The sequence below is a fragment of the Mustela nigripes genome, chromosome 16, assembly GCF_022355385.1.
Source record: "Mustela nigripes isolate SB6536 chromosome 16, MUSNIG.SB6536, whole genome shotgun sequence".
Taxonomy (NCBI): domain Eukaryota; kingdom Metazoa; phylum Chordata; class Mammalia; order Carnivora; family Mustelidae; genus Mustela; species Mustela nigripes.
Genome location: NC_081572.1, coordinates 45,444,932 through 45,468,991, shown reverse-complemented (window position 1 = coordinate 45,468,991; position 24,060 = coordinate 45,444,932). Strand labels below are relative to the sequence as shown.

At 42.7% G+C, this 24,060-nt stretch overlaps 1 protein-coding gene across 1 annotated transcript in view; it reads left to right on the top strand.

The window, feature by feature from the left end:
* The window catches only part of METTL16 (methyltransferase 16, RNA N6-adenosine), a 79,748-nt gene extending 60,823 nt beyond the window's left edge, over positions 1-18,925 (top strand). The window contains exons 7-10 of the mRNA XM_059378499.1: positions 2,259-2,328; positions 3,367-3,456; positions 16,006-16,179; positions 16,308-18,925. Of these exons, the coding sequence (XP_059234482.1) occupies positions 2,259-2,328; positions 3,367-3,456; positions 16,006-16,179; positions 16,308-16,934 (961 nt within the window). The 3' untranslated portion in view covers positions 16,935-18,925. The remainder of the gene's footprint in view (positions 1-2,258; positions 2,329-3,366; positions 3,457-16,005; positions 16,180-16,307) is intronic.
* Positions 18,926-24,060: the final 5,135 nt, after the last annotated feature.

Genomic DNA, 24,060 nt, shown 5'->3' with positions numbered 1-24,060 from the left:
TTACTGGTGATCTTTGATCCTTTTGAGTTTTACTTTTAAGCTTCGTTAGGGTAAATATAGAATAGCCTCTAGACTCATTCTAGGACTCCACTAGATAGATGCCCCTTTTATTAACAAGCGCTTTCTGCTCTGGCCAGTAGAATTGCAGAGTAGTCTGGTTATGTCTGGACTCCAGTTGTTCAGCTTACTATTTTCTGGGAAGTTTTTTTTTTTAAGATGTATTTATTTATTTTAGAGATGGAGCAGGGAGAGGGAGAGAGAATCCTTAGGCAGACTCCCTGTTGAGTGTGGAGTCCATATCAGGGCTTGGTTCCAGGACCCTGACATGACAAGAGCAGAAATCTAGAGTTGGACACTTAACCGACTAAGACAATCAGGCGCTCCTCTGAGAATTCTTTCCCTCGTCTGAAGTTCCACTTCACAGGTGCAAATCCTTATTCTGCAGAATATTCCAAGGAGGGGCAGTGGGTGGCTCCATAGGTTAAGCGTCTGTCTTCCGCTCAGGTCATGATCCCAGGGTTCTGGGATTGAGCCCGGCATCCAGGTCCCTGCTCCTCAGGAGGCCTGCTTCTCACTCTATCCCACTGCTTGTGTTCCCTCTCTTGCTATGTCTCTCTCTGTCGAATAAATAAAATCTTAAAAAAAGAAAAATTCCAGGAAATTTTTCTGCAGGTGCCCAGAATTCTCTCTCTGTGCAAGTCCTTCCTTTCTTATGTTTTGCTCTTCAAATCCTTTCTGCCTGGGCCTTTGAAATCCAGTCTGTCGCTCACCAGTTCAAGATTATTTGGCTCTGTTTGAGATTCCTTTCGGGGCATTGCCCCTTAGAAATTTCCTTCAGGCAGTATGCTCTGACAGTTATGGGACTCACCTGGTTTCTCTCCCAGAGGTTACAGGTCTTCCCTGCAATTGTCCAGTGTGTGTAAAACAATTGCTATATATATTTGGTAAGTTTCCTAGTTAATTATGATAGAAAACATAGTAGTTAATCTTTCACAGACTAAATTCTATGTTTGTTTTTTAAAGATTTTTTATTTATTTGACAGAGACATAGTGAGAGAGGGAACATAAGCAGGGGGAGCGGGAGAAGGAGAAGGAGGCCTCCCCTGCGAACAAGGAGCCAGATGCCAGGCTTGATCCCAGGATACTGGGATCATGATCCGAGCTGAAGGCAGCTACTCAATGCCTGAGCCACCCAGGCAGCCCTAAATTCTATATCTTTTTGACTAGACACTCCCTTTAACTAGTTCACTTCCATCTTTTACCTTTTAACTAGTTCATTCCCATCTTCTCCCCATTCCCACTTCTAGATTTATGTTTACTAATAAAAGAAATTGATTTCATATTCCTTTGAAATAATATATATCCTTAAATCCTTTGCAAGTGAGGTCATCTCAAAAGTATTAGGTCCATGTCAGATTTTATAATTTTGTTTTTTAAAGATTTTATTTATTTATTTGACAGAGATCACAAGTAGGCAGAGAGGCAGGCAGAGGGAGAGGAGGAAGCAGGCTCCCTGCTGAGCAGAAAGCCCGACGTGGGGCTTGATCCCAGGACCCTGGGATCATGACCCAAGCCGAAAGCAGAGGCCCCAACCCACTGAGCCACTCAGGTGCCCCTGGATTTTATAATTTTTATTAAGATGGTATAGGGGATTGTTTATACTTCTTTTAGTTGAGGTATAATTTGACATACAACATTGTAGTACTTTTAGGTATACATGTTTTTACTGCTATTTATTAAATAATTTCTGTCCTAGAGCTAAAAGGCCTTTATTCTGACTGTCACAGCGGAGAGCTCTCTCTTTTTCACTCTCTTTCCAAACATGTACAGTCCTGAATCCTTGGAGAGGCTTAGTGGGTTTTTGTTTTTTTAAGTTGCTTTGGGTTTGTTTTCCCTTTTTTAATTTTTACTTTTTTACGATTTTTATTTATGTGAGAGAAAACACAAGCAGCGGGGAGGGCAGAGGGAGAAGCAAACTCCCCACTGAGCAGGGAGCCCTCCTAATACATGGGACTTGATCCCAGGATCCCAGGATCATGACATGACCTGAGCTAAAGGCAAATGCTTAACTGACTGAGCCACCCAGGTGCCTTTGTTTTCCTTTGCTAGGTTTGCTCTTTGTCTAAATATAATTTTTGTTATTGTTACTTATAACTTAAAATTTTTTGCTCTTCTCATTTTGTTAGTGTAAAAAATGCTTAATTAAAAAATGTAACCACATAAACGATGTTTTACTTCTCTGATTTTTTTCTTCCTAGGTGGTATAGCTGTATGCTGGGGAAGAAATGCAGCCTGGCTCCTCTGAAGGAAGAACTTCGAATACAAGGGGTCAGTCTTTGTCGTTATTATTCCGGGTTATATCTACTTTTGATGGTAATTACAGTATGGGAATTTCCTTTATACCTTAAAACCCTAAATGTGTTTTTTGGTTTTCTTATTTTTTACTTTTGTAAAAAAGGTTTTTTATAAATTATTTTTAAAAGGTCTGCTTGACAATCATAACAGAGAAAAGATGGGGGAAAGCAGAATGAGTACAATATCAGAGATGTATTAGAAATCAAAAAACCTGGTTCTACCTCCCACTCTTCTACATCTGACTCTTTTATGATTGCAGAAACTGAAGGTTACATAAGTTAAAGGGGCTTGTTCTAGGTTACATACCTAGTAACTAGAATTAGAATGATAATCATTCAAGTGTGCTGCTCTTTATGGTGCAGTCCACGTGAATTCAGCCCCTTGCTTCTCTTTTGAAAAGCAGGTGGCAAATTAATATTGCCCCCTGACACCTCTCCCAGTTTATATTGTTGGGGCACAGGTAAGCTTGAGCCAGGTGACTTCAGAAAAGGGGATCAAATGTGTGGTCAGTGATAGAAACCAAGTTTCTGATTTCTGGTTTCTTTCAGACATTTTCCCTGTCACACTTTTTCTTTGTTAAAATTCTAACAGCCACAAAGTAGTTTTATTTTCACCCTAAAATTTGATAGACAAAAGATCGACTACACAGCTTTATCTAGCTAAGCTTTGGTGGCTCTTTTTCCAAAAAGAAAAGAAAAGGGGAAAAAAAAACACTTGAACCATTTACCAGTGGTTCTTTGAAGAGCTATGTTATTTTGGATGTTTTAAATATTTGGACCTTCAAACCAGAACTCTAAATTCTAATATTTTGGGAGAGGATAAAAACCCACATCTTTGTTGAAAGATAACTTATTAATTGATTATTAGACAGCTATGCATAACTGTTTTGGGATAGTAGTGTTATGTTAACTGATAAAAAGGAAAACAAAGAAATAATTAGCATGAGGCAGCAATGCAGAACATTGCTAGAATTACTTCAGTTTAATGAGATGCCATGTTTGTTGGTTTCAGGTTCCTAAAGTCACCTACACCGAATTCTGTCAAGGTCGGACAATGAGATGGGCTTTAGCTTGGAGTTTTTATGATGATGTTACAGTACCAGTAAGTAGAGATTTTGCTTTAGCTTCTCGGAATGGCAGCACACGGTGGGCTATAGTAGGTCAGAAATGAACTAAATCTGTACTGCCTCGGTTTCCCTGAAGTCTTCGGAATGGGAAGTGGTTGTGAAACAAGACACAGTCCTAGAAGGCTGACTGGTGACCATGGAGCCTTTCTTTAGGTTTGTACAACACAGTGATTCTTTCTCAGCAGACATAAGTGAATTAGAAAACATGTCTTTAAGGAATTAAAAATTCTGGTAATATAACCTATAGAAACACCTGTGGTATAATTATTCTGTTGGATATTCCTTAAGAATTAAAATTGAAATCTGTTTATTTTCCTTTACCATTGATGCTTTCGTAGAGTAGCTATCTTTGGGGTTATTGGTGAATACAGAAATTGCTATTTGGGGTTGTAGGCTTTTGATGCGTAGCACTTAGGGATCATTCTAGTAAAAGGTTCTGTGTTAGCTTTAAAATTACCACTAGAATATTGGTGAGTTTTGAAGCTGGGTGGTAGGTCACTTTTCTAGTCTCTCTGTTTTGCATATGCTTAAGCTTGAACATTATTGGGAATAGAATGTTTTTGTTTTTATTTATTTATTTATTTGACTGAGAGAGAGAGAGATATCAAGATCACAAGTAGGCAGAGAGGCAGGCGGGGTGTGGGGGGAAGCAGGCTCCCTGTTGAGCAGAGAGCCCAATGTGGGGCTCGATCCCAGGATCCTGAGATCATGACTTGAGCTGAAGGCAGAGGCTTAACCCACTGAGCCACCCAGGTGTTCCGGTGCCCTGAATATTTTTGTTTTTAAAGATTTTATTTATTTTGAGAGGGAGAAAGAGAGGGAGCACAAATAGGAGGGGAGGGGCAGACAGAGAGGGAGAAGCAGACTCCCTGCTGAGCAGGGAGCTCGATGTGGGGCTCTATCCCAGGGTCCTGGACTCATGACAGGAGCCAAAGGCAGAGACGCTTAACTACTCAGCCACCCAGGCGTCCCTGGAATAGATTGTTGTAAACAAATAATTTGTTCCACAAACTTCTCTTTGTCCTCTGTGTTATCATATGTAAAGGAAAAATACTTCTGAACTGGTTAGACTGAATAATTTTACTGGCCTGTACTAAGAGGTGGTAATAGAATAGCATCTGTTTGTTCCCATAGTTCATTCACAGAATGATGGACCTTGTTGCCTGGAGCCTCCCATCTTAAGTTTATGCAAAGATTGCTCAGTACTCTCCTTCTTCCCATAGTATTTATGGAGACCTGGTGCCTGGTACCTGGTCCCTCAGGTTTCTGATCCCCTGTCTGTACAGTATGCTTGTTCTGGGTGCTCAACTCCCAAAGGCTTCGATGCACTTGGTCTTTCAAGGCATCCTAAATGTTGCAGTGTCTGTGAGCCTCTAACCCTTCCTTCACTGCAGAGGAATAGGGACATGTGCAGAACTACAAGGAGACAATTTGCAGGTATTTCTGAATACGTGGGCTCACATTTAAAACAGCCTGTCCTTTCTGGATTCTGCTATTAAGTGTGCTGCTGGTTGAAATAAGTCTCCCAGGGGCACCTGGGTGGCTCAGGTCATAATCCCAGAGTCCTGGGATCAAGCTCTGCATCACATTCCTTGCTCATCAGGGAGTCTGCTTCTCCCTCTGCCTGCCGCTGCTCCAGCTTGTGCTCACTCACTTGCTCTCTGACAGATAAATAAAATCGTTTAAAAGGGAGAGAGAGAGAGAGAGAAATCTCCCAGTCAAGTTTGAATGACCTATCGTGGAAGTCTAGACCCACCTCTGAACAATGCAGTAGGGAAACTAGAGATTAGTGTTTGAAATATTTACTGTTTAAAAAGATGGTTCTAATTTTTTTTAATCTCTCTATAGGATTATCCTTTCTGTCATTTTCTAGAATATTGGGGCTTTCACACCAAATTGTTAAAATCAGTAGTAATGCTTTAGGTTATCCCTGTGTAAACACTGGGTCATCCCTGTGCAGATACTAGCAGCTGCAGGAAAGGGAAACTGTGCCTGTTCCCACATTTGTTGGCACTGCAGGTAGAAGAGCTTATAATGGGCTCTGGCACTTTTCCATGTCATCTCAGGGTCCAGAGTCACCTTTGCCCTCTTGGATTAGTAGCTGTTTCAGATCAAAATATCAAAAGGCACTATGTTTCTGTGTTAGCAGAATCAGTTTATTTTGAAAATGAACCTTCTCCCTCCTTGTCTTTTAGGTCATCCTTGAGCCCTATTCGTAGTTTCAGCCATCAAAGAATGCCTCTTGCAAAGGTTTCTGCCATGTCAGAGTACTGCCTCCCCACTGCTGCCATCAACCCAAAACTGTTAATAATATGTTCCCAAGTGTTCCATTGGGTGCACTCAAACTGCTACAGGGAAAATGGCAATTTCTGATTTGCAGTAACCCAGCAACAGTTTCTTAGCACTGGTTCCCTTGATCAGCAGCTGCTTTCCCAGGTGTAGTCCCAGGGCGCTCCTGAGGTTTTCAGTGGGCTGTCCTCTTGGTTCTCCTTCCTTTCACCTGGACCACTCCCCACCTCTTGCTTTTTTAAATGCTCACCTGACTTCCCCCCAGCCCTTGCTCCCTTTAGGGATGGAGAGATAAGAGGATGCTGCTTTCAGTGGGAGGAAGCCAAGGACTAGAGCTAGTAAAGTAGAAATATTGACCTACTTCCCCACCCCACCCCCACTCCTGCCTTTTTAGGGTAAATGTGCAAGTTACTATGGCAACTTCTGTTTTCACTTATCTCAAGCCCACTGACTTTGTTCTGTTAGTGCTGAATGCTAAAAAAAATTCTGATTCAGGTGCCTACAGTAAGTCCATTGCTCATGTCTCGATTTATTTTAGCAACAAAAAGATGAGTCCTAGTGTTGGTAGAATTTTTGTACAATCAATCCTGACTGATGATGAGTATAAGGAAGTGTATTGTGAGGACTGCTCTTTACAAATTTAACATGCCACTGAGAATGCCTCTTTGTCCCTGCTTCTCTGATTGCTCAACATGTTATTTTACCTTTGCTTTGCTTTCAGAAGTTTAACACTTGTCAAACTAAGAGGGAAAAATAGTGTGGCCCCAGTAAGTTGTGCACTCTTGGTATGAGCATTGCCCTGGAACTCTGGTTTTAAAAAAATTATCCCCCTGTGTTCAAGACATTTCTTTTATGCCTGGAGACTTTCCTGTCTAGGGAGTAAAATTAGAGGGCTTTTGGAAATCAGATGGAGGGAAGGGGTCATATTAATCAGGTAACCTTGTTAGTGTCAGAGCTAGGGTCTCCTGGCAATATTTTTCTTACTACTGCATAGGTATTCACACTGGTTCTAGAAAGATTAGGGATTCTGTATCGGGTGCCACAGGGGGTTGGCAGCTGGGGGCAGATGTCAGGTTGGTAATTCAGGCCTTTCCCTCCTTTTAATCAGAGCTGATCTGCTTGCATTGATATTATGTATTGAAAGGATTCTGTTGTTAAATGGTTTGAAAACCAGTATCATACCAGGCTATACCATAGGCTGTAAAACAGAAACAATGTATCTTTTTTTTAAAAAAAAGATTTTATTTATTTATTTGACTGAGAGAAAGAGATCACAAGTAGTCAGAGAGGCAGGCAGAGAGAGAAGGGGGAAGCAGGCTCCCCGCTGAGCAGAGCGCCCCATGCGGGGCTCGATCCCAGAACTCTGAGATCATGACCTGAGCCAAAGTCAGAGGCTTAACCCAACTGAGTACACCCTAGGTGCAGTGTATCTTATTAAGGATGACCTTCATTGTGATAATACCAAAGAAAGAAGACACCATTTTCTGTCCTTAACATTGACAAGTTTTATGGGTGGGAAACACACACAAGCATTGCTCCGAAATTACATCTTAGCAAATGCTGAAATGAATGGTTGGGAGTTAGGGAGTTCCCAAAACAAAAGCAGTTCTGGCTGGCCTAGTTAGAGCTGACTTCATGGAGGAGTTGTCAATATCTGACGGGTGCTCAGTAAGTTTTCTTCGAATGCCAAAGGAAATGGTGTAGGATTTGTACTAAGGTGCAGCATTGTGAACAGGACATTAATAGAGCTAATAGAATTGAAGCCCGGTGGGTAGTCTTTGTTATTTGAATGCATCACACAGGTTAATGTCGGTTTTTTTTTTTTTTTAAGATTTTTATTTATTTATTGAGAGAGAGCATGAGCGAGGAGAAATCAAAGGGAGAAGCAGACTCCCCATGAAACTGGGAGCCTGATGCGGGACTCGATCCCAGGACTCCGGGATCATGACCCGAGCCGAAGGCAGTCGTCCAACCAACTGAGCCACCCAGGCGTCCCAATGTCGTCTTTATTTAAACCTGACAACAATCAAGTAAAAGTAGATGGTATTTTCCCCACTTTCTAGAAGAGGAAACAGGGGGCTCTAAGAAGTCAGGCTGGTCCTGCTCCATGTGTCATTATAATTTATTCTTCTGTTCTATGTGTCTTTTATTTTATTTATTTTTTTTTAAGATTTTATTTATTTATTTGACAGAGAGAAATCACAAGTAGATGGAGAGGCAGGCAGAGAGAGAGAGGGAAGCAGGCTCTCCACCGAGCAGAGAGCCCGACGCGGGACTCGATCCCAGGACTCTGAGATCATGACCTGAGCTGAAGGCAGCGGCTCAAACCCACTGAGCCACCCAGGCGCCCTCTATGTGTCTTTTAACATAGGAACTATATATGTACAGTTCAGACCACCATGACTGGCTGGCTCATCAGAAGAGCATGCAACTCTTGGTCAAGGGGTCATGAGTTTGAGCCCCTCAGTGGGTGTGGTGATTACTTTGAAAGGAGAGAGAAAGTATTTATTCATTTATGTATCTATCTATCTAGCTGGGGGTAGGGGAGAAGGGTAGAGGAACAGAGGGAGAGAGAGAATCTTTTTTTTTTTTTTAAGATTTTATTTATTTGACAGATCACAAGTAGGCAGAGAGGCAGGTGGGGTGGTGGGGGGAAGTAGGCTACCTGCTGAGCCGAGAGCCAGATTCAGGGCTTGATCCCAGGACCCTGGGATCATGACCTAAGCCAAAGGCAGAGGCTTTAATTCACTGAGCCACCCAGGTGCCCCTGCGAGAGAGAATCTTAAGCAGGCTCCACACCCAGTGCAGAGCCTGACCCAGGACCTGATCCCACAACTCTGAGGATCAAAATCAAGAGTCAGTTGCTTAACCAACCGAGCCACTTAGGTGGCCCCCCCAAAAAATCTTAGAAACAATAAATAAACCATCCCTTCTTAGATAACATTCTACATAGACTTTTCTCCCCCTTGCTTTTTTTTTTTTAATCGACATATAATGTATTATTTGTTTCAGGGGTACATGTCTGTGATTCATCAGTCATAACAATTCACAGTACTCACCACAGCACATAGCCTCCCCAGTGTCTATCATCCAGTTACCCCTTCCTTCCCACCCGCCACCCCTCCAGCAACCCTCAGGTTTTTTTCTGGAGATGAAGAGTCTCTTATGGATTGGTTCCCTCCCTGGTTCCATCTTATTTCACTTCCCCCCCCCATGACCCCCCGCCCTATCTCAGATTCCTCATATCGGAGAGATCATATGATAATTGTCTTTCTCTCTTTTTTTCTTTTTTTTTTTTTTAAATATTTTACTCATTTATTTGACAGAGAGAAATCACAAGTAGATGGAGAGGCAGGCAGAGAGAGAGAGAGAGGGAAGCAGGGTCCCCGCTGAGCAGAGAGCCCGATGCAGGACTCGATCCCAGGACCCTGAGATCATGACCTGAGCCAAAGGCAGCGGCTCAACCCACTGAGCCACCCAGGTGCCCCGATAATTGTCTTTCTCCAACTGACTTATTTCACTTAGCATAATACCCTCTATTTCCATCCATGTCATTGCAAATGGCAAGATTTGGAGTTTGTTTGTTTGTTTGTTTGTTTTTTAAGATTTTATTTATTTATTTGACAGAGAGAAATCACAAGTAGACTCAGAGGCAGGCAGAGAGAGAGAGAGAGGGAAGCAGGCTCCCTGCTGAGCAGAGAGGGACTCTCTGAGTCGATACGGGACTCGACCCCAGGACCCTGAGATCATGACCTGAGCCGAAGGCAGCGGCTTAATCCACTGAGCCAGCCAGGCGCCCAAGATTTGGGGTTTTTTGATGGCTGCATAGTATTCAATTTTATTTGTGTATATAATTTATTTATATGATTTATATTTTAATATATTAATATTATATAATAAAATATACTATAATATATATTATATATACATATACACATACATATATATATATATAAAACTCAAGAGGCACAAGCTCTTTGGGGTGCTTAGCTGGCTCAGTAGAGCATGTGACTCTTGATCTTGAGCTCGAGCCCCACACTGGGTTTAGAGATTACTTAAAATCATTTTTTAAAAAGTTCCAGCACGCCTGAGTGGCTCTGTCGGTTAAGTAATCTGCCTTCGGCTCAGGTCACGATCCCCAGGTCCTGGAATCAAGTCCTGCATCAGGCTCCTTGCTCAGAGGGGAGCCTGCTTCTCCCTCTGCCTCCCTCTCCCTCTGCCTCCCTCTCCCTTTGCTTATGTGCTTCATCACTCTGTGACAAATAAATAAAATCTTTTTAAAAAATGATTTTAAAAAAAGTCATGGGGTGCCTCGATGGCTCAGTTAGCCTTGGGCTCAGGTTTTGATCCCAGTGTCCTGGGATCAAGCACCAGTCAGACTCCCTGCTGGGTGTGGAGCCTGCTTCTCCCTCAACCTCTGCACCTTCCCCTGCTCTCTCTTTCAATAAATAAAATTTTCAAAAAATAGTAACAAAAAGGAGTCACATGCTCTATTAACTCAGCCAGCCAGCCAGGTGCTCCGATTTCAGGACATTTTAAAAAGGAACCTGTCAGATTAAGATAGTAATAGATAAATCTACTGAACTGTTTGTTAATAAGGAAGTTACACCCTTAGACAACAGAATATTCAATCCCCTTCATGGCAGCAAAGCTGATAACCCATTCAAATAAGGCATAGTTTGTAAGGTAGTCTGGCTGGCACACTCCCCGTCTATATTCTAGTCAGGTGTAACTGTTGGCCCTTGGCTCTCTTTCTCCAGATTGTTAGAGCCTGTTCAGAATCACAGCTCCCAGGCATTGCGGCTTGTTTCCAGGGGTGGGGGAATCAGCCATTCAGAGTACAGCAGAATGGCAGGACTCCATTCCTGTGGCCAAGAGCAAGAGCACTCCTTTCCCCTCAAGACCATCCTGGAGGTTGGTGTGTCAAAACAAGGAGGCTGTGGCCACATGCTCTGCAGATTCTAGTGAATGACACCCTTCCTTTCCTGCAGAGCCTAGGGAGAACTTAATGATTTTGTGTATCTTGTGGCTTCTTTGGGAGGTTTTGCCCTAGCTCTAGTTAACAACAGAAGCATAATAGGCATTACATGGATCTGTGTCAAGTTGTACCTCATATGGAAGTCTCTTGATTGATTGCACCACTGAGATCTAGAAATTAAAGAGCAGGATTTAAGAGATTTATAGACAGCCCTGCTAGGTAAAGCCTATTTTAAAATTTAAGAACTGTTTTTGTTCACTTATGGTTTCAATCTACTGTATTTTTAACGATGCAGCAAAATAACACTTGAGGCCCATCTCCGTGTAGTTCAAAAGTTAGAAAGCCAGTATCCCCTATAGGCTTTAGAGTTCCTCACCAAACTTCTTTGACATTGTCCTTTCAGCTGCGGAATACAGAATATCTTCTAATTCAAAATCAGTTCTAAGTTCACCTTACAGTTCTGCACGTAAACTAGACTACTCCTTGTAAATAAGTGATTTTTGTTTTACACTTTAAAATGTTGAATTATTGGGGTGCCTGGGTGGCTTAGTCATTAAGCATCTGCCTTCTGCTCAGGTCATGATCCCAGGGTCCTGGGATTGAATCCCACATCAGGCTCTTTGTTCAATAGAAAGCCTGTTCCTCCCTGTCCCTGTATTCCCTTTCTTGCTGTCTCTCTTTCTCTCTCTCTCTCTCTGTCAAATAAATAAAATACTTAAAAGAAAAAAATGTTGAATTTTTTTATCTTATCTTGCCTGCTTAAAGTACCTTGTGATTTAAGTTTGAGTATAGTATAGTATAGCACTCTTTGGTTAAAATATTTGTGGTTCTGGGCACCTGGGTGGCTCAGTCAGTTAAGCGTCTGCCTTTGCTTGGGTCTTGCTCCCAGAGTCCCAGTATCAAGTTCCACATTGGGGGGGGGGGGTTGTCCCTGCTCAACAGGGAGTCTGCTTCTCCCTCTGCCCTTCACCCTGCTCATGGTCTCTCTCTCTCTCTCTCTTTCAAATAAGTAAATAAAATATTTTTTGAAAAATAATTGTGGTTTGAGATTATAAGCATATTTGCAAAGTTCATCTCAATTGGAAGAAAACAGCTTCTGTACTAGTGTTCTGTACTAGTGGCAGGTTATAAAATTACCTGCTACTAGAGACCTGTGGGGTTGAATTTAACTATTAATTTCTCAAGGCCTGCTCCTGTATTTTACTCTGGCCCTGCCTACTAAGAAATTTCAGTACAAACACAAGGGGTAAAGGAATGTTTGCTGTAAGCCAAGCTTATGTTAAACTTCAGTCATTTAAAAACTTTGAGAATTTGGGGGGCCTCATGGGTGGCTCAGTCAGTTAAGCATTTGACTTTTGATTTCGGCTCAAGTCATGATCTCAGGGGTCATGGGATCAAACCCCATATTGGGGCGTCACACTCAGCAGGGAGTCTGCTTCTCCCTCTTCTTCCTTTCCTTCTACCTCTTCCCCTGCTCATGGGTGCATTCTCTCTCTCAAATACATGGGTAAATCTTCTTAAAAATGTTTGAAAAACTGAGAATCCCAGGATGCCTGGGAGGTTTAGTCGTTTAAGTGTCAGCCTTCAGCTCAGGTCATGATCCAGGGTCCTTGGATTGAGTCCTGCATCAGGCTCCCTGCCTCTGCTTGCTGTTCCCCCTGCTTGTGCATTCTCTCCTTTCTCACTCTGACAAATAAATAAAATCTTAAAAAAAAAAATATACAGTTAAAATACAGTGAAAAATAAAAGAATTTCTAGAGTATGAATTATCTGTCTCTTAAGTGCCTAGTTTCTATAATAGAATAAAATTAAACAGTCCTGTGACTGTGTATATGTACGTGTGTATTAAAGCAGTTCACTAAAGGGGTTCCTGAGTGCCTCATTCAGTTGAATGTCTGACTCTTGATTTTGGCTCATGATCATGGGATGGAGCCTGACTGACTCTGTGCTCAGCAGGGAGTCTGCTTGAGATTCTCTCCCTCTGCCCCTCTCCCTGTGTTCGCATGCATTTGATCTCCATCTCCCTCTCAAATATATATATGTAAATCTTTAAAGCAGTTCACTAGAAGTATTTGAAGTACCAGATTTATTTTTTGGCCATTATATATGAAAAAGTGGGGCCACAGTGCCAGGTAAAGGACCTGTTTTTGAGATACAGAAGTTTTCATTTTCACCCTGGGGTCATAGGGTAATAAGTTGTCTATTTTGTTATTTCTGACTCCCTCAGAAGTTGGAAAGTGGATCCCTAATAGCGCTCTTATTAAGTTCATTGAGGATGCATTTCTCTCCTGTAAGTTCTAGAAATGATGAGTCCTTTTTTTCTTTTGGAGAAAGACTGTTGGAGGCCACAGAGATTGAGGAACAGCAGCATCTTCACTTTGTTCATTGGAATTTAAACACAATGATTATCATCTCTGTCAGAAGAGATATGAGGTGCTATTTTTTCAGCCTTATTTCTTGGTGACCTTTGGTGTGCCAAGTGGGCTGTCCGGTATGATCCTGGTACAGTGATCTGTCCCTAGTAACATCTTTGGATATTGGGAAGTGGGGTGGGGAATCTGGTTCTCATTCCCCAGCCCCCTCCTACACACCACTAACTTACTTCCTCCCCAGCTTAATAATCACATCTTAAGCTTCTTAGTGAAAAGTGTTAGACTCTAAGTAGACTGTAGAAATTATCTTATGCTAGGTGATTGAGTAATAACAGTACTTCTGTGTTAATATCAATATGAATTTGTCTCATCTTGTCTGAAACATTATTTGAATAAGTTCAGACTCAGAGCTTGGAGTCCATAATTTATTTTTCAAGAGCAGGTTCTTAGTCATATATAAACCCTTTGTTTTTTGTTTTTTATTTTTTCTTTCTTTCCTTCTTTTTCTCCTTTAAAGATTCTATTTATTTCTTTGATAGAGAAGAGCTTGCATGAAAGCACACAAGTAGAGGAGAGGGGCAAAGTCAAAGGGAGAGGAAGAAGCAAACTCACTGCTGAGCAACAATGAGGGGCTGGATCCCAGGAAGCTGGGATCATGACCTAAGCCAAAGGCAGACGCTTAACCAACTGAGCCACTCAGGCACCCTGCCTTTTCTTCTAAGCTTGTTTTCTAGTGTTCTTTAATTTCCTTTTTTAATTTTAATTTTTTTATTTATTTTTAAGATTTTATTTATTTATTTGATAGAAAGAATGAAAGGATAAGCAGGGGGAGTAGCAGGCAGAGAGAGAAGAAGCAAGCTACCTGCTAAGCAAGGAGCCTGATCTCAGGACCCTGGGATCATGACCTGAGCCAAAGGCAGGCACTTAACCAACCAAGCCACCCAGGTGTCCCTGTTTTTATTTTTTTAGTTGATAGCTGGTATAAAGGGAAAATATAGATTATTTCATAGAAATATGATCTAGAAGTTTTCTAGCATAGAAAAGAACTGGCTGTTTTGTTGTGTATTTATATGATGTGGAGTTGCTGGTTAAGTCTGTACAAGGCCTCCCCCAGTAAGTGGATGTGATTCTGTGTGCCTACGCATTTGTTCGCTTAGTGTTTCTAGGTGGATTTGCAGTGACATCACCACTGTCGGGCTGCTTTTTGCAGGAAATGGTCTTCGTAGCTGACTAAGGTGTTCCCTCTTGATGAGCCTTCTCCTTATAATCCTTACCTGCTCATTTTGACCCTAACCATTAGAATTATCTTGATTTTTTAAAGTTTTAACCTACTGAGCCACCCAGGTGCCCCGATTTTTTAAAATTTTGATAAATTTTGCCAACAGGTACAGGTCTGTCTCTTAAAGTGTTCATGATATATCTGTTCTTAGCTAAGAGTCACTAAAAAAATCGGTGAACTTTTACTTTAGAGAAATTAGTTTTAAATACAGCAATGTCATTTAGTTTTTTAAATGGAACTTGAGTCCCTCTAGTGGGTAGAGTATAGTTCACTTCCTAAGCTTGAAATTGAAAGATGACAGTCTTTTCTTTTCTTTTTTTTTTTTTAATTTGACAGAGATCCTAAGTAGGCAGGAAGGCAGGCAGAGAGAGAGGAGAAAACAGGCTCCCCGCCAAGCAGAGAGCCCGATGCGGGGCTCGATCCCAGGATCCTGGGATCATGACCTGAGCCGAAGGCAGAGGCTTTAACCCACTGAGCCACCCAGGTGCCCATGAAAGATGACAGTCTTGAATTATGTGGAACTAGTTTTAAAATCCACTCTTCTTTTCACTACTGGTATCTCCTCTTCGAGCAGAGAGGCAGTGCTCAGCTAGCTATTGGTTTGGTCCTAACCTTAACCAAGGTGCAGCAGGCCTCCTGCTCTGCCCATTTGATCCTAGTGGCCCTGGACTTTCCTCACATATGATCTCACAGGCTGTGGCTAACCAGCTGCTTTCCTTCAGGCCTCAACAAGTATCAACTTAGATTACACCATGCAGTTCTTTTTCTTTCTTTTCCTTTTTTTAAAAGATTATTATGAGAGAGAGCTTGAGCAGGAGGAGGGGCAGAGGGAGAAGTAGACTCCCCACTGAGCAGGGATTCTGACTTGGGCTCTATCCCAGGACCCCTGGGTTAGGATCCAAGCAGAAGGCAGATGCTCAATGGCCTGAGCCACCCTGGTGCCTCTAAACCATGTAGTTTTTTAGAGAAGAGAACTCAGTGCCCCCAGGGCCTTTGAAATAAATAATTGTACAGGCATGTGTTAGGCACAACATGTAGATTAAGGACATTTAGTAATTGGGGGGTATTATATACGGATAGCCCATGGCAAAGAACCTGGGTTTGGGGTTCGGTTCTAACTTTCCAAATTACTAGCTATGTGACCTTGAGCTGGTTACATATCTTTGTATCTTAGTTTTCCTTTCTATAAAATGAAGAGGTGATCAATCTATTTGGCATAGTTGTTTTAGTATTAAAATTAAACATGCAAAGGCCTTTCTTTGTGTTTTTAGTGCTCTGTGGTTTTTTTTGTTTGTTTGTTTTTAAAGATTTTATTTATTTATTTGACAGAGAGAGATCACAAGTAGGCAGAGAGGCAGGCAGAGAGAGAGAGGAGGAAGCAGGCTCCCTGCTGAGCAGAGAGCCCGATGCGGGACTTGATCCCAGAACCCTGAGATCATGACCTGAGCCGAAGGCAGCGGCTTAACCCACTGAGCCACCCAGGCGCCCGTGCTCTGTTTTGTAGTAGAAGTCATGGAAATGTTCCTAGTCGAGTTTATTATAATGCATAGGATTTGATTATTTGGATAACTTTCCCTTCTTCCCCCATCCCTTCTTTTTCTTTTAGTCACCACCCAGTAAGCGAAGAAAATTAGAGAAGTCAAGGAAACCCATTACGTTCATAGTGTTGGAGTCTGTGATGAAAGAATTGTCCCTCAAAGCATCATCTCTGGGGTCAGAGGCAGTGGAAGGCATAGTAGTGGTGACAGCATGGATTGAAAAAATCCTCACCGACCTGAAGGTACCTGGTTAAGCACATTGAAGAATCTTACAACAATCTCTTTTTTCCTTTCTCCTCTTTTTTGTTTTTTTTTAAAGGAGTTAAGACAAAAGTGATTTCCTCTAAAATTATGTTCTTCCTCCAAATAGGTCCAGCATAAACGAGTTCCCTGTGGAAAGGAAGAAGTTAGCCTTTTCCTAACAGCAATAGAAAACTCCTGGATTCATTTAAGGAGAAAGAAAAGAGAACGAGTGAGACAATTGAGAGAAGTTCCCCGAGCTCCTGAGGATGTCATCCAAGCCTTGGAGGAGAAAAAGTCCACCACCCCCAAAGAGTCGGGTAGTGGCCAAGATTTGGCCCAGGGCCCCCAGGAGAGTGTCCCATGCGAGCCCGCCACACAGGAAGGCGAGTCTGCCACTGTTGAGGGCCATTGCTCAAACCAGGATTCACTTCCCCAAGAAGAAAACCCAGAACACATGGAGGATGAAAGGAGTGAGGAGAAGGGAGGGATGGAGGTTTTGGAGAGTTGTAAAGGCTCTAGCAATGGAGCCCAGGACCGAGAGGCTTCTGAGCAGTTCAGCAGTCCAGTGTCTGAAAAAGGGAGCCATCTCCAAGGAGTGGCTGGACATTACCTATTCAAGTGTTTGATAAATGTGAAGAAGGAAGTGGATGATGCTTTAGTTGAAATGCATTGGGTTGAGGGCCAGAACAGGGATTTGATGAACCAGCTTTGTACTTATATCCGTAACCAGATTTTCAGACTTGTTGCTAGTTAACTGCTTGCACAATTGGGTATGTTTCTATAAAGTAGCCTGCTTCAGGGTGTTAAGAGGCATTCATTCCACCATAGGCCCACTGATAACATTATGTGCAATTAACTTCAAAAAATAAATAAATTCATCTATTTTAAAACACTCCCACCCGCCCCCCCTAAAGTTGTTAGGCATTAGTATCATGTTCATGAGGAAAAATTGTTACCAGTATCAACAAAAAGCGATCAGTAAAATCAGGAGGTATTTAAACCTGACTTAAATTGACCACCTTAGCTTTAGGCTGAGGCTGAAAGGACTGTTTTTGGAGTCTGGTCTGGGTCCGAACTACAGAGCGTCTTGCTGTGTCAGCCCTAGTTACTTCATGAGGGGGGGTGGCTTTCTCTTTCTCTGAATGGAGGCAGTACACCGGACAGATAGGCCCTGTGCCCTCTTCTAGAGTCACCCGCAAGACCCCTGGGTACATAGTTGAGTACCCCTGCATCAGTCATAAGAAAGGACCTGGCTTAATGGTAGGTGGTGAACAGTCAGGGAGAGAAAGCTTAGTAATGCTAGGAAGAAGGGCTGACCTGGAGGCACCTGGAAAGGTCATTTCCTGGCTTAACGTCTGTTTTGAGGTAAAACAGAGTTAGGTGAGCAAAACTCCCGCTGTTGTGACTGAGACACAATGAAGTGAAGCCATACCCCGCCCTACCTCCAAACTATTTGAAAGTACTGTTCTGTAGCGGGTTTACTGATGTGTGATTTTTTTTCTTTTGATATTTGAATTGGAACTTTGTTTTATTTTTAATATAAAAGTATTCAGATTTGAAATCTGTCTGTCCTGTTTGAATCCTGGGATTGAGGGGTGTATTTTCATAGCTTGAACGGATAAATGATTGAGGGTAGAAATAAGAAATGGATCGAGATAGTTATGAGCAGTAGGTTGCTTAAGGTCTCATCTATTGTCAGAGAAGTTATAGCTGATCAGTTGTTGCTTTTTGTGAGTTCCCTTGTAATCTCTTTGGTGCTTACCTGTTGGTACTAGAGAATTCTGAGGCCAGGGTGACCATGTTCTTAAAACATGTTTTTCATTGGAATGTCTCAGGACTCAGCAGGAATGCTTCTGGAAAGGGGGTCTCTTTTTTTGTTCTCTTGGTGTCTCAGTTACCCTCTGCCGTGCTTAACTTTCATACCTTGATTGTGATTTTTTTTTTTTAAGATTTTATTTATTTATTTGACAGAGATCACAAGTAGGCAGAGAGGCAGGCAGAGAGAGAGAGAGGACGAAGCAGGCTCCCCGCTGAGCAGATAGCCCGATGCTGGACTCGATCCCAGGACCCTGAGATCATGACCTGAGCCGAAGGCAGCGGCTTAACCCACTGAACCACCCAGGTGCCCCCCCCCCCCTTGAGTGTGATTTTATACCAGTGGTCTAAGGCTCTGTCTAGACTGAAGTACAGTGCCAGAGCCCCTTCCTGTCCACAGAGTAGATGGGGGCTGAGTGGTTAACCCATGCTTTTGAAAGGTGGCTGTTCGTTCTGGCAGAAAACTAATGAACTTGGCCTGTCTTGGCAGCACCTAGACCTGGCCCTCAGCAGAGATAAAAGAACTAAAAATAGGACTGTATTATACTTCCCTCTATCAGCAAAGACAGAGCTGCCCAATAGAACATATTAACTAGTGTTCTTCACTAGAAGTCCAAGGACCGCAAAAGAATCCATATACCTCCTGCATTATTTCTGAGAGCTCTGTGAACACCCCTAGCCCCAGCCCTTCAGAAGAATCGCTGACAGGATGAGAAAACCAATACCCAGGGTCACACAGAGTAGTACGTTCTCATTAAAGATGTGGAAAATGAGAGTAGAAAACAGCAACCAGGTCACTCCTCGTCACAGTCTCATGACCATTATTGGTATTTCAGGATTTCCTTCTGGTGTCTCTTTCCATTGATAATGTGGGTGTGCAAGGATGTGCATTTGTGTACACGTGTGTATTTGATTTTATATTACACTTCATTTAATGTCTTATATTTTTCTCTGTTAAAACAGTATCATATTTATAGACACTCTCTGCCTGTTCAAAATGCATCTCAGACAGAGTAGTAATATTCGTTTAATGCTTGTACTGAAGGCTGCCTGGGAAGTGCTTTGTGTGACTGGAGGCACAGAAGATGGGTCTTGCATTCCTGTGTGTTTCAGTGGCCCAGGTTTAAGGCTCCTTGTCCTGGAGGAAGCTTTATAGGTGGTAAGCCCACGTTCACTGGGCAAAAACCGGGTGACAAGGGATGCTTCCAACTAGAGCTGTGAGTGCCTCTTTGCACTGGGATGTCTTCATGTTCTTCTCTAAGAAGAATAGTTTTTTCTATCTAACAGGAGAGCATAGAACACATTTTTAAAAGACATCCAGAAATTATTTTAATTATACATATATTGCATAACTGTGTGATGTGTGGTGGCATATACCTCTGGTATAAGGGGAAAGGGATTTTTTTTTCTTTTTTTTAAATATTTTGTTTATTTGCCACAGAGAGAGCACAAGCAGGAGGAACAGCAGAGAGAGAGGGGAAAGCAGACTCCCTGCTAAGCAGGGAGACTGATGAGGGGCTCGATCTCAGAACCCTGAGATCATGACCTGAGCCAAAAGCAGCCACCCAGGCGCCCTGGAATTCTTTTTTCTTTAAAGAAATAGGTTATTGACCAATGTATTATAAGGTTGAGTGATGCTTTTCCTAAGTTCCTAGAGGTCAGGTTCATGTTAATGGATTTTATGGACTTAAATCTTTGTGGTATAATCTTAGTTCTATTCTGGTCCTGGCATTGGCTTCTGATCTCTTGGTAACTAAAGTAGAAACAGAAGCTGAACATGTTTTCCAAGGCAGACCAAAGCTGCTTTTGTTCTTTGGAATCTGCTTTGCTTCTGGCAATTTGGTTCCTTCACCTCACATCCATGCCCTGCTGTTGACACACCAGAGCAAACTGCTGCATGTCCTAGAAGGGTTGGTGTTGCTGTGGTGGAATTTCAGCTGATCTGAAGGGCTCATGTTGGTCTCTTAAAATTTTCGTATATATTTTTTGAAATAATGAAACCTCTCTTCTATTGATGGAAATGATGTGAGCACACCAATGTCTAAGCTCCAACAGGTAATAAAACTAACTGCGAGATGTGAAAAGGATGCAAAAGCCTGTGGAAAATCAAAGGCCTCTTTAAAAGAAGGGAGTAGTAGTAGCAGCCCTTCATCTTACCTAAACCAAAGCATTTTCCTCTCTAGCCACACGGGGGCATCTTTGGCACTTCAATCAAGCACCTTAACTTCACTGCAGGAATGGATAAAATGTGTCCTTGCTATTTTCTTGAAATGTCCATTTGCTACCCAGATAATAATTTTTATGCAAACAAGTACATTTTCACATAAAGTCAAATTTGCAAAATGAAAGTAGAAAGACTGGAAAACCTACCACCCCAAGGTCTTTATCTGGGCATAGTATTTCAGTCCTTTTCTGTTTCTTGATGGTCTTAGTTGACAGTATTTTCTTTTATTTCCATATGTCCTGCTACTCTAGAAGATTTCCAGGTTGGGTCAGTCTTGGATTAACTTTTACATAGTTAATAGGGGTACAGGAGAAGGGGCTGTTTGGTTATCTTAAACAGTAGTTTTCCAGAAGTCGTGGGTTCCAGGAAGAGTTAATAGAGAGAATTCTAAGAAACCGTTTTCGCTGCTCTTCTGTCTTTAAATTCTTGTTTTGGTTTATCTGAGTGGTTGACTGGCATATATGTTGTTTACTTCAGAAGTTGGCACAGTTGGCTCTGTGTTGTGTACATGATGTAGGTGAGCTAGGCCTTGTTTCCCACAAGGGATGTTTCTCTGTAGAACATTAATATTACTAACTCCGGGGTCTATGTGGGTTCAGGGAAAATTTCCATCTACCCTTATTATGGCACAGAGTGGACGTGATGAGGGGCCACCCAGCAGATCTATCTGCACATTAGGAGGGAGAAGGTCCGGTTTGGAAAACTAAGGAGGCCCTTGGAGAAGGAAGGTCTCAAAGGTGCAGCAGATTTGCAGCCAACAAAGAGGTGCCCCTAGAAAAGGGTGCCCAGGAGATTGGGTTTGCTGAATGGGCACTAACCCCAGTAAAATGCAGAAGAGGTTTACCCCTGAGACTGAATTGGCTTTTGCCTCCTGCAGCAGAGCATGGATTGTCTTGAGCCTCCCTGAATGCTGCCCAGGACTGGGTGTTGGTGCCGGTGCCAGCACAGTACTTGAAAGCCCTCTGGGGTCCCACCCCGCAGGCAGCAGGGCCTCCTCACACACGTACCCAAGAGCTCCTGCTCTGCTCTGTGAAGACATTGAGATCCTCTGCTGTGACTCACCCAAATGACTAAAACAGCAGTTTATTTTTTTAATTACTGGTTGGAACAGCTAATGCTCCCTTTTAGAGCAGCTAATGCTGCCTTCTGGAGGTTGTGCTTTTACTGCAGGGGACTGTGTTGTGACTGAGTGAGGGCCTTGCACCTCTGAACGCCCTCGGAGGTGTGGCCTATCTGCCTCTCAGTCCATGCAAACACATTAGGGATTTTAGGCTCTCGCTGGAGAAGTGGAGGGTCACGGGTGCTTGTGGTGAGTCAAGAAACTGAGATAAGAAGGCATGGACCAGAAACTGCTGCTGTACTTGGCAGAATTGGCTTGTATGTGATGTTCCCAGGAGGGCAGAGGATATTTGATCCCAGATGCTTCTCCAGCCCCCTAGGAGAATGAAAAGCAGAAAAGAGACTTTGCATCATCAGACCTGGCTTTGTGTTCCGGTTCTACTCGTGGGGTAAGTTGGTTTCACTAAGCCTTGGTTGGCTTCCTCGTGCAAAAGATGAGGGATTCTTGCTTCACAGAGTTGTAGCGGCAGTTAAATGAGAGAAGTGCTAAGACACCTGTAGGAGTGCATGAGCAGAGTGGTTTTCTCAACTTCTCATCTTCTTTGAGTTTTTCATTTGTGGTCAGAACACCTACTCCTGTCAGAAAGCCAGTAACTCAAGTGTGGAACTGCGGATGTAGGGTCCCACTTCTTGGCCAAGAACAAAACCCATACTTCCATGTACATGAGTGACGAACAGGGAACCAAGTTGATTGCCTCCTGGAGCAGAGCGTGGGGTACAAGGTGATTGCCCATCTTCTATATAAATTGTATCATTTAGTAATCCAGCACAGTAGTGGGGTGTCCCTCTGTGTGAGAGCTTTAGAAAATGGAAGCTCAGCTTAAGTGACTTGCTCTAAGGTTATCCACAGAGCTAAGTCAGAAATGGGGTTTGAATTCGGGTTCAGAAATCTGAGACAGGGGCCTTGTACCAAATCTCAAGATTTGTAGCAATTGCTACACTTAAATGGAAATAGACTTTCAGGCTCATTTGACCTACCTCTAGGGAGGGAGACTTCTATTATATGGCATACAGAAGAGAGAAAAAGTGTCTCAACCAGCTTCACTTCATTTAGCACTTTAAGGTAGTATTTTCAAGCCTGTGATCAATGAGCAAGATTTGATAAATGAAATTGCTTATAATTAGTTCTTAATTTGTGCTACCAAATCTTCATAGAACTTTGTATTTGGCAGCAGTGCAGATAATTAAGTAGTTAGTGAAACCACATAATAAAATGTCTAGTGCAAGCACATGTTGGATCAGAATCAATGTAAAATACTAATAATTAGGTAATGACTCTTTGATAATACATAATTGTGTAATAATGGGAGAAGGGTTTGACTTTTTTAATATTTTAATAGACAGCTCAAAATATTTCACTTACAGAATTGATGAGCTTTTTGATCTTACTAGAGAGTGTCACAATTGTCAGAAAAACAGCAAGTCATCTTCCCCAGGTAGGGTGAATGAACTCCTGTAAGTCAAGAGAAAAGAAGAGGCTGCCTGCCATCTGGTGGACCCGTTCAGAGAGTGTGGCCCAAGATTCTAGAAACTAGAGCCAGGAAATTCCCAGCTAGGGGACTTGGCTGGCTTCAGCAGCCAGTCAGCCCCCAGGGAAATGGCAGCTTGTGCTACTGCTGTCCAAAAGGAGAAGGCTCTGCAGAGAACACTGTTGGAGCCAGACGGCTCCTGGGACAGCGGAGGAGGCATGGGCCCGCTCCCGTAGATTCTGTGATTCAAGAGATTGGATGTCTCTTGCTAGGAAAGGGGTTTCCCAGTTAGCCCTAGTATAGGATCCTTAACTCAGGTGTGTTTGTCCCAGGTTTCCTGCCTTTTGTTGGCACATGTGGGGCTTTCTGAACAAAACTCTAGCCTGTATTTCTCTGAAGTCTAGATGAGCACTAATAAAGACTTGATTCATTCACAGAGGGAAGTATTTTCTCATGCTCTGTATAGCAGGAGCCAGGCAAGAAGGGATGGAGCTCATGTTCTGACTAAAAGGGAGTAGCTTTTATTCAATTCCCATTGGTTGTTGCCATGCAAAAATAGTGTTTCTGGGGTCTTCTGAATTTTTGCAAGAAGCAGAAATCCAGATTTATGAGAAATTTACTTAATTGTAAATCCCAACATCTAATTCAGTAGTCTGTAAAAACCTGGTAGACCATCAGTTTTGTGACCTCTTCACCACCAGGTGGTAGAACTGTCTAAATATTTGCTACCTTCGTTTCCCTAAAATTCCCATTTACCTCTTCTACTCGAGTTGGCTTGCTCTGTGCTTGCCTTCCTGACTTCTTTTTTTTTTTTTTGACAGGCAGAGATCACAAGTAGGCAGAGAGGCAGGCAGAGAGAGAGGAGGAAGCAGGTTCCCCGCTGAGCAGAGAGCCTGATGTGGGACTCGATCCCAGGACCCTGAGATCATGAGCTGAGCCGAAGGCAGAGGATTCAACCACTGAGCCACCCAGGCGGCCGCCTGCCTGACTTTTTTATAGAGTCCTTCTCACCTCTTAGGAGAGAATCCCAAAGATTCCATCCAGGGTCCTTGTTTGCTTTTTGCTCCTCACACTTCTGGCTAACCACATCCATTCCCATGACATCAGCTACTGTTTACCCACAGATTCATTGTTCCCAAATAATGGACCTTTCCTGAACATTCAACATCCTCATACCTAACCACCTATTGGACATCTGCCCCAGGACCATGGCAATGTCAAACTCAACTTACTGTCTAAACCTACTTCTCTCC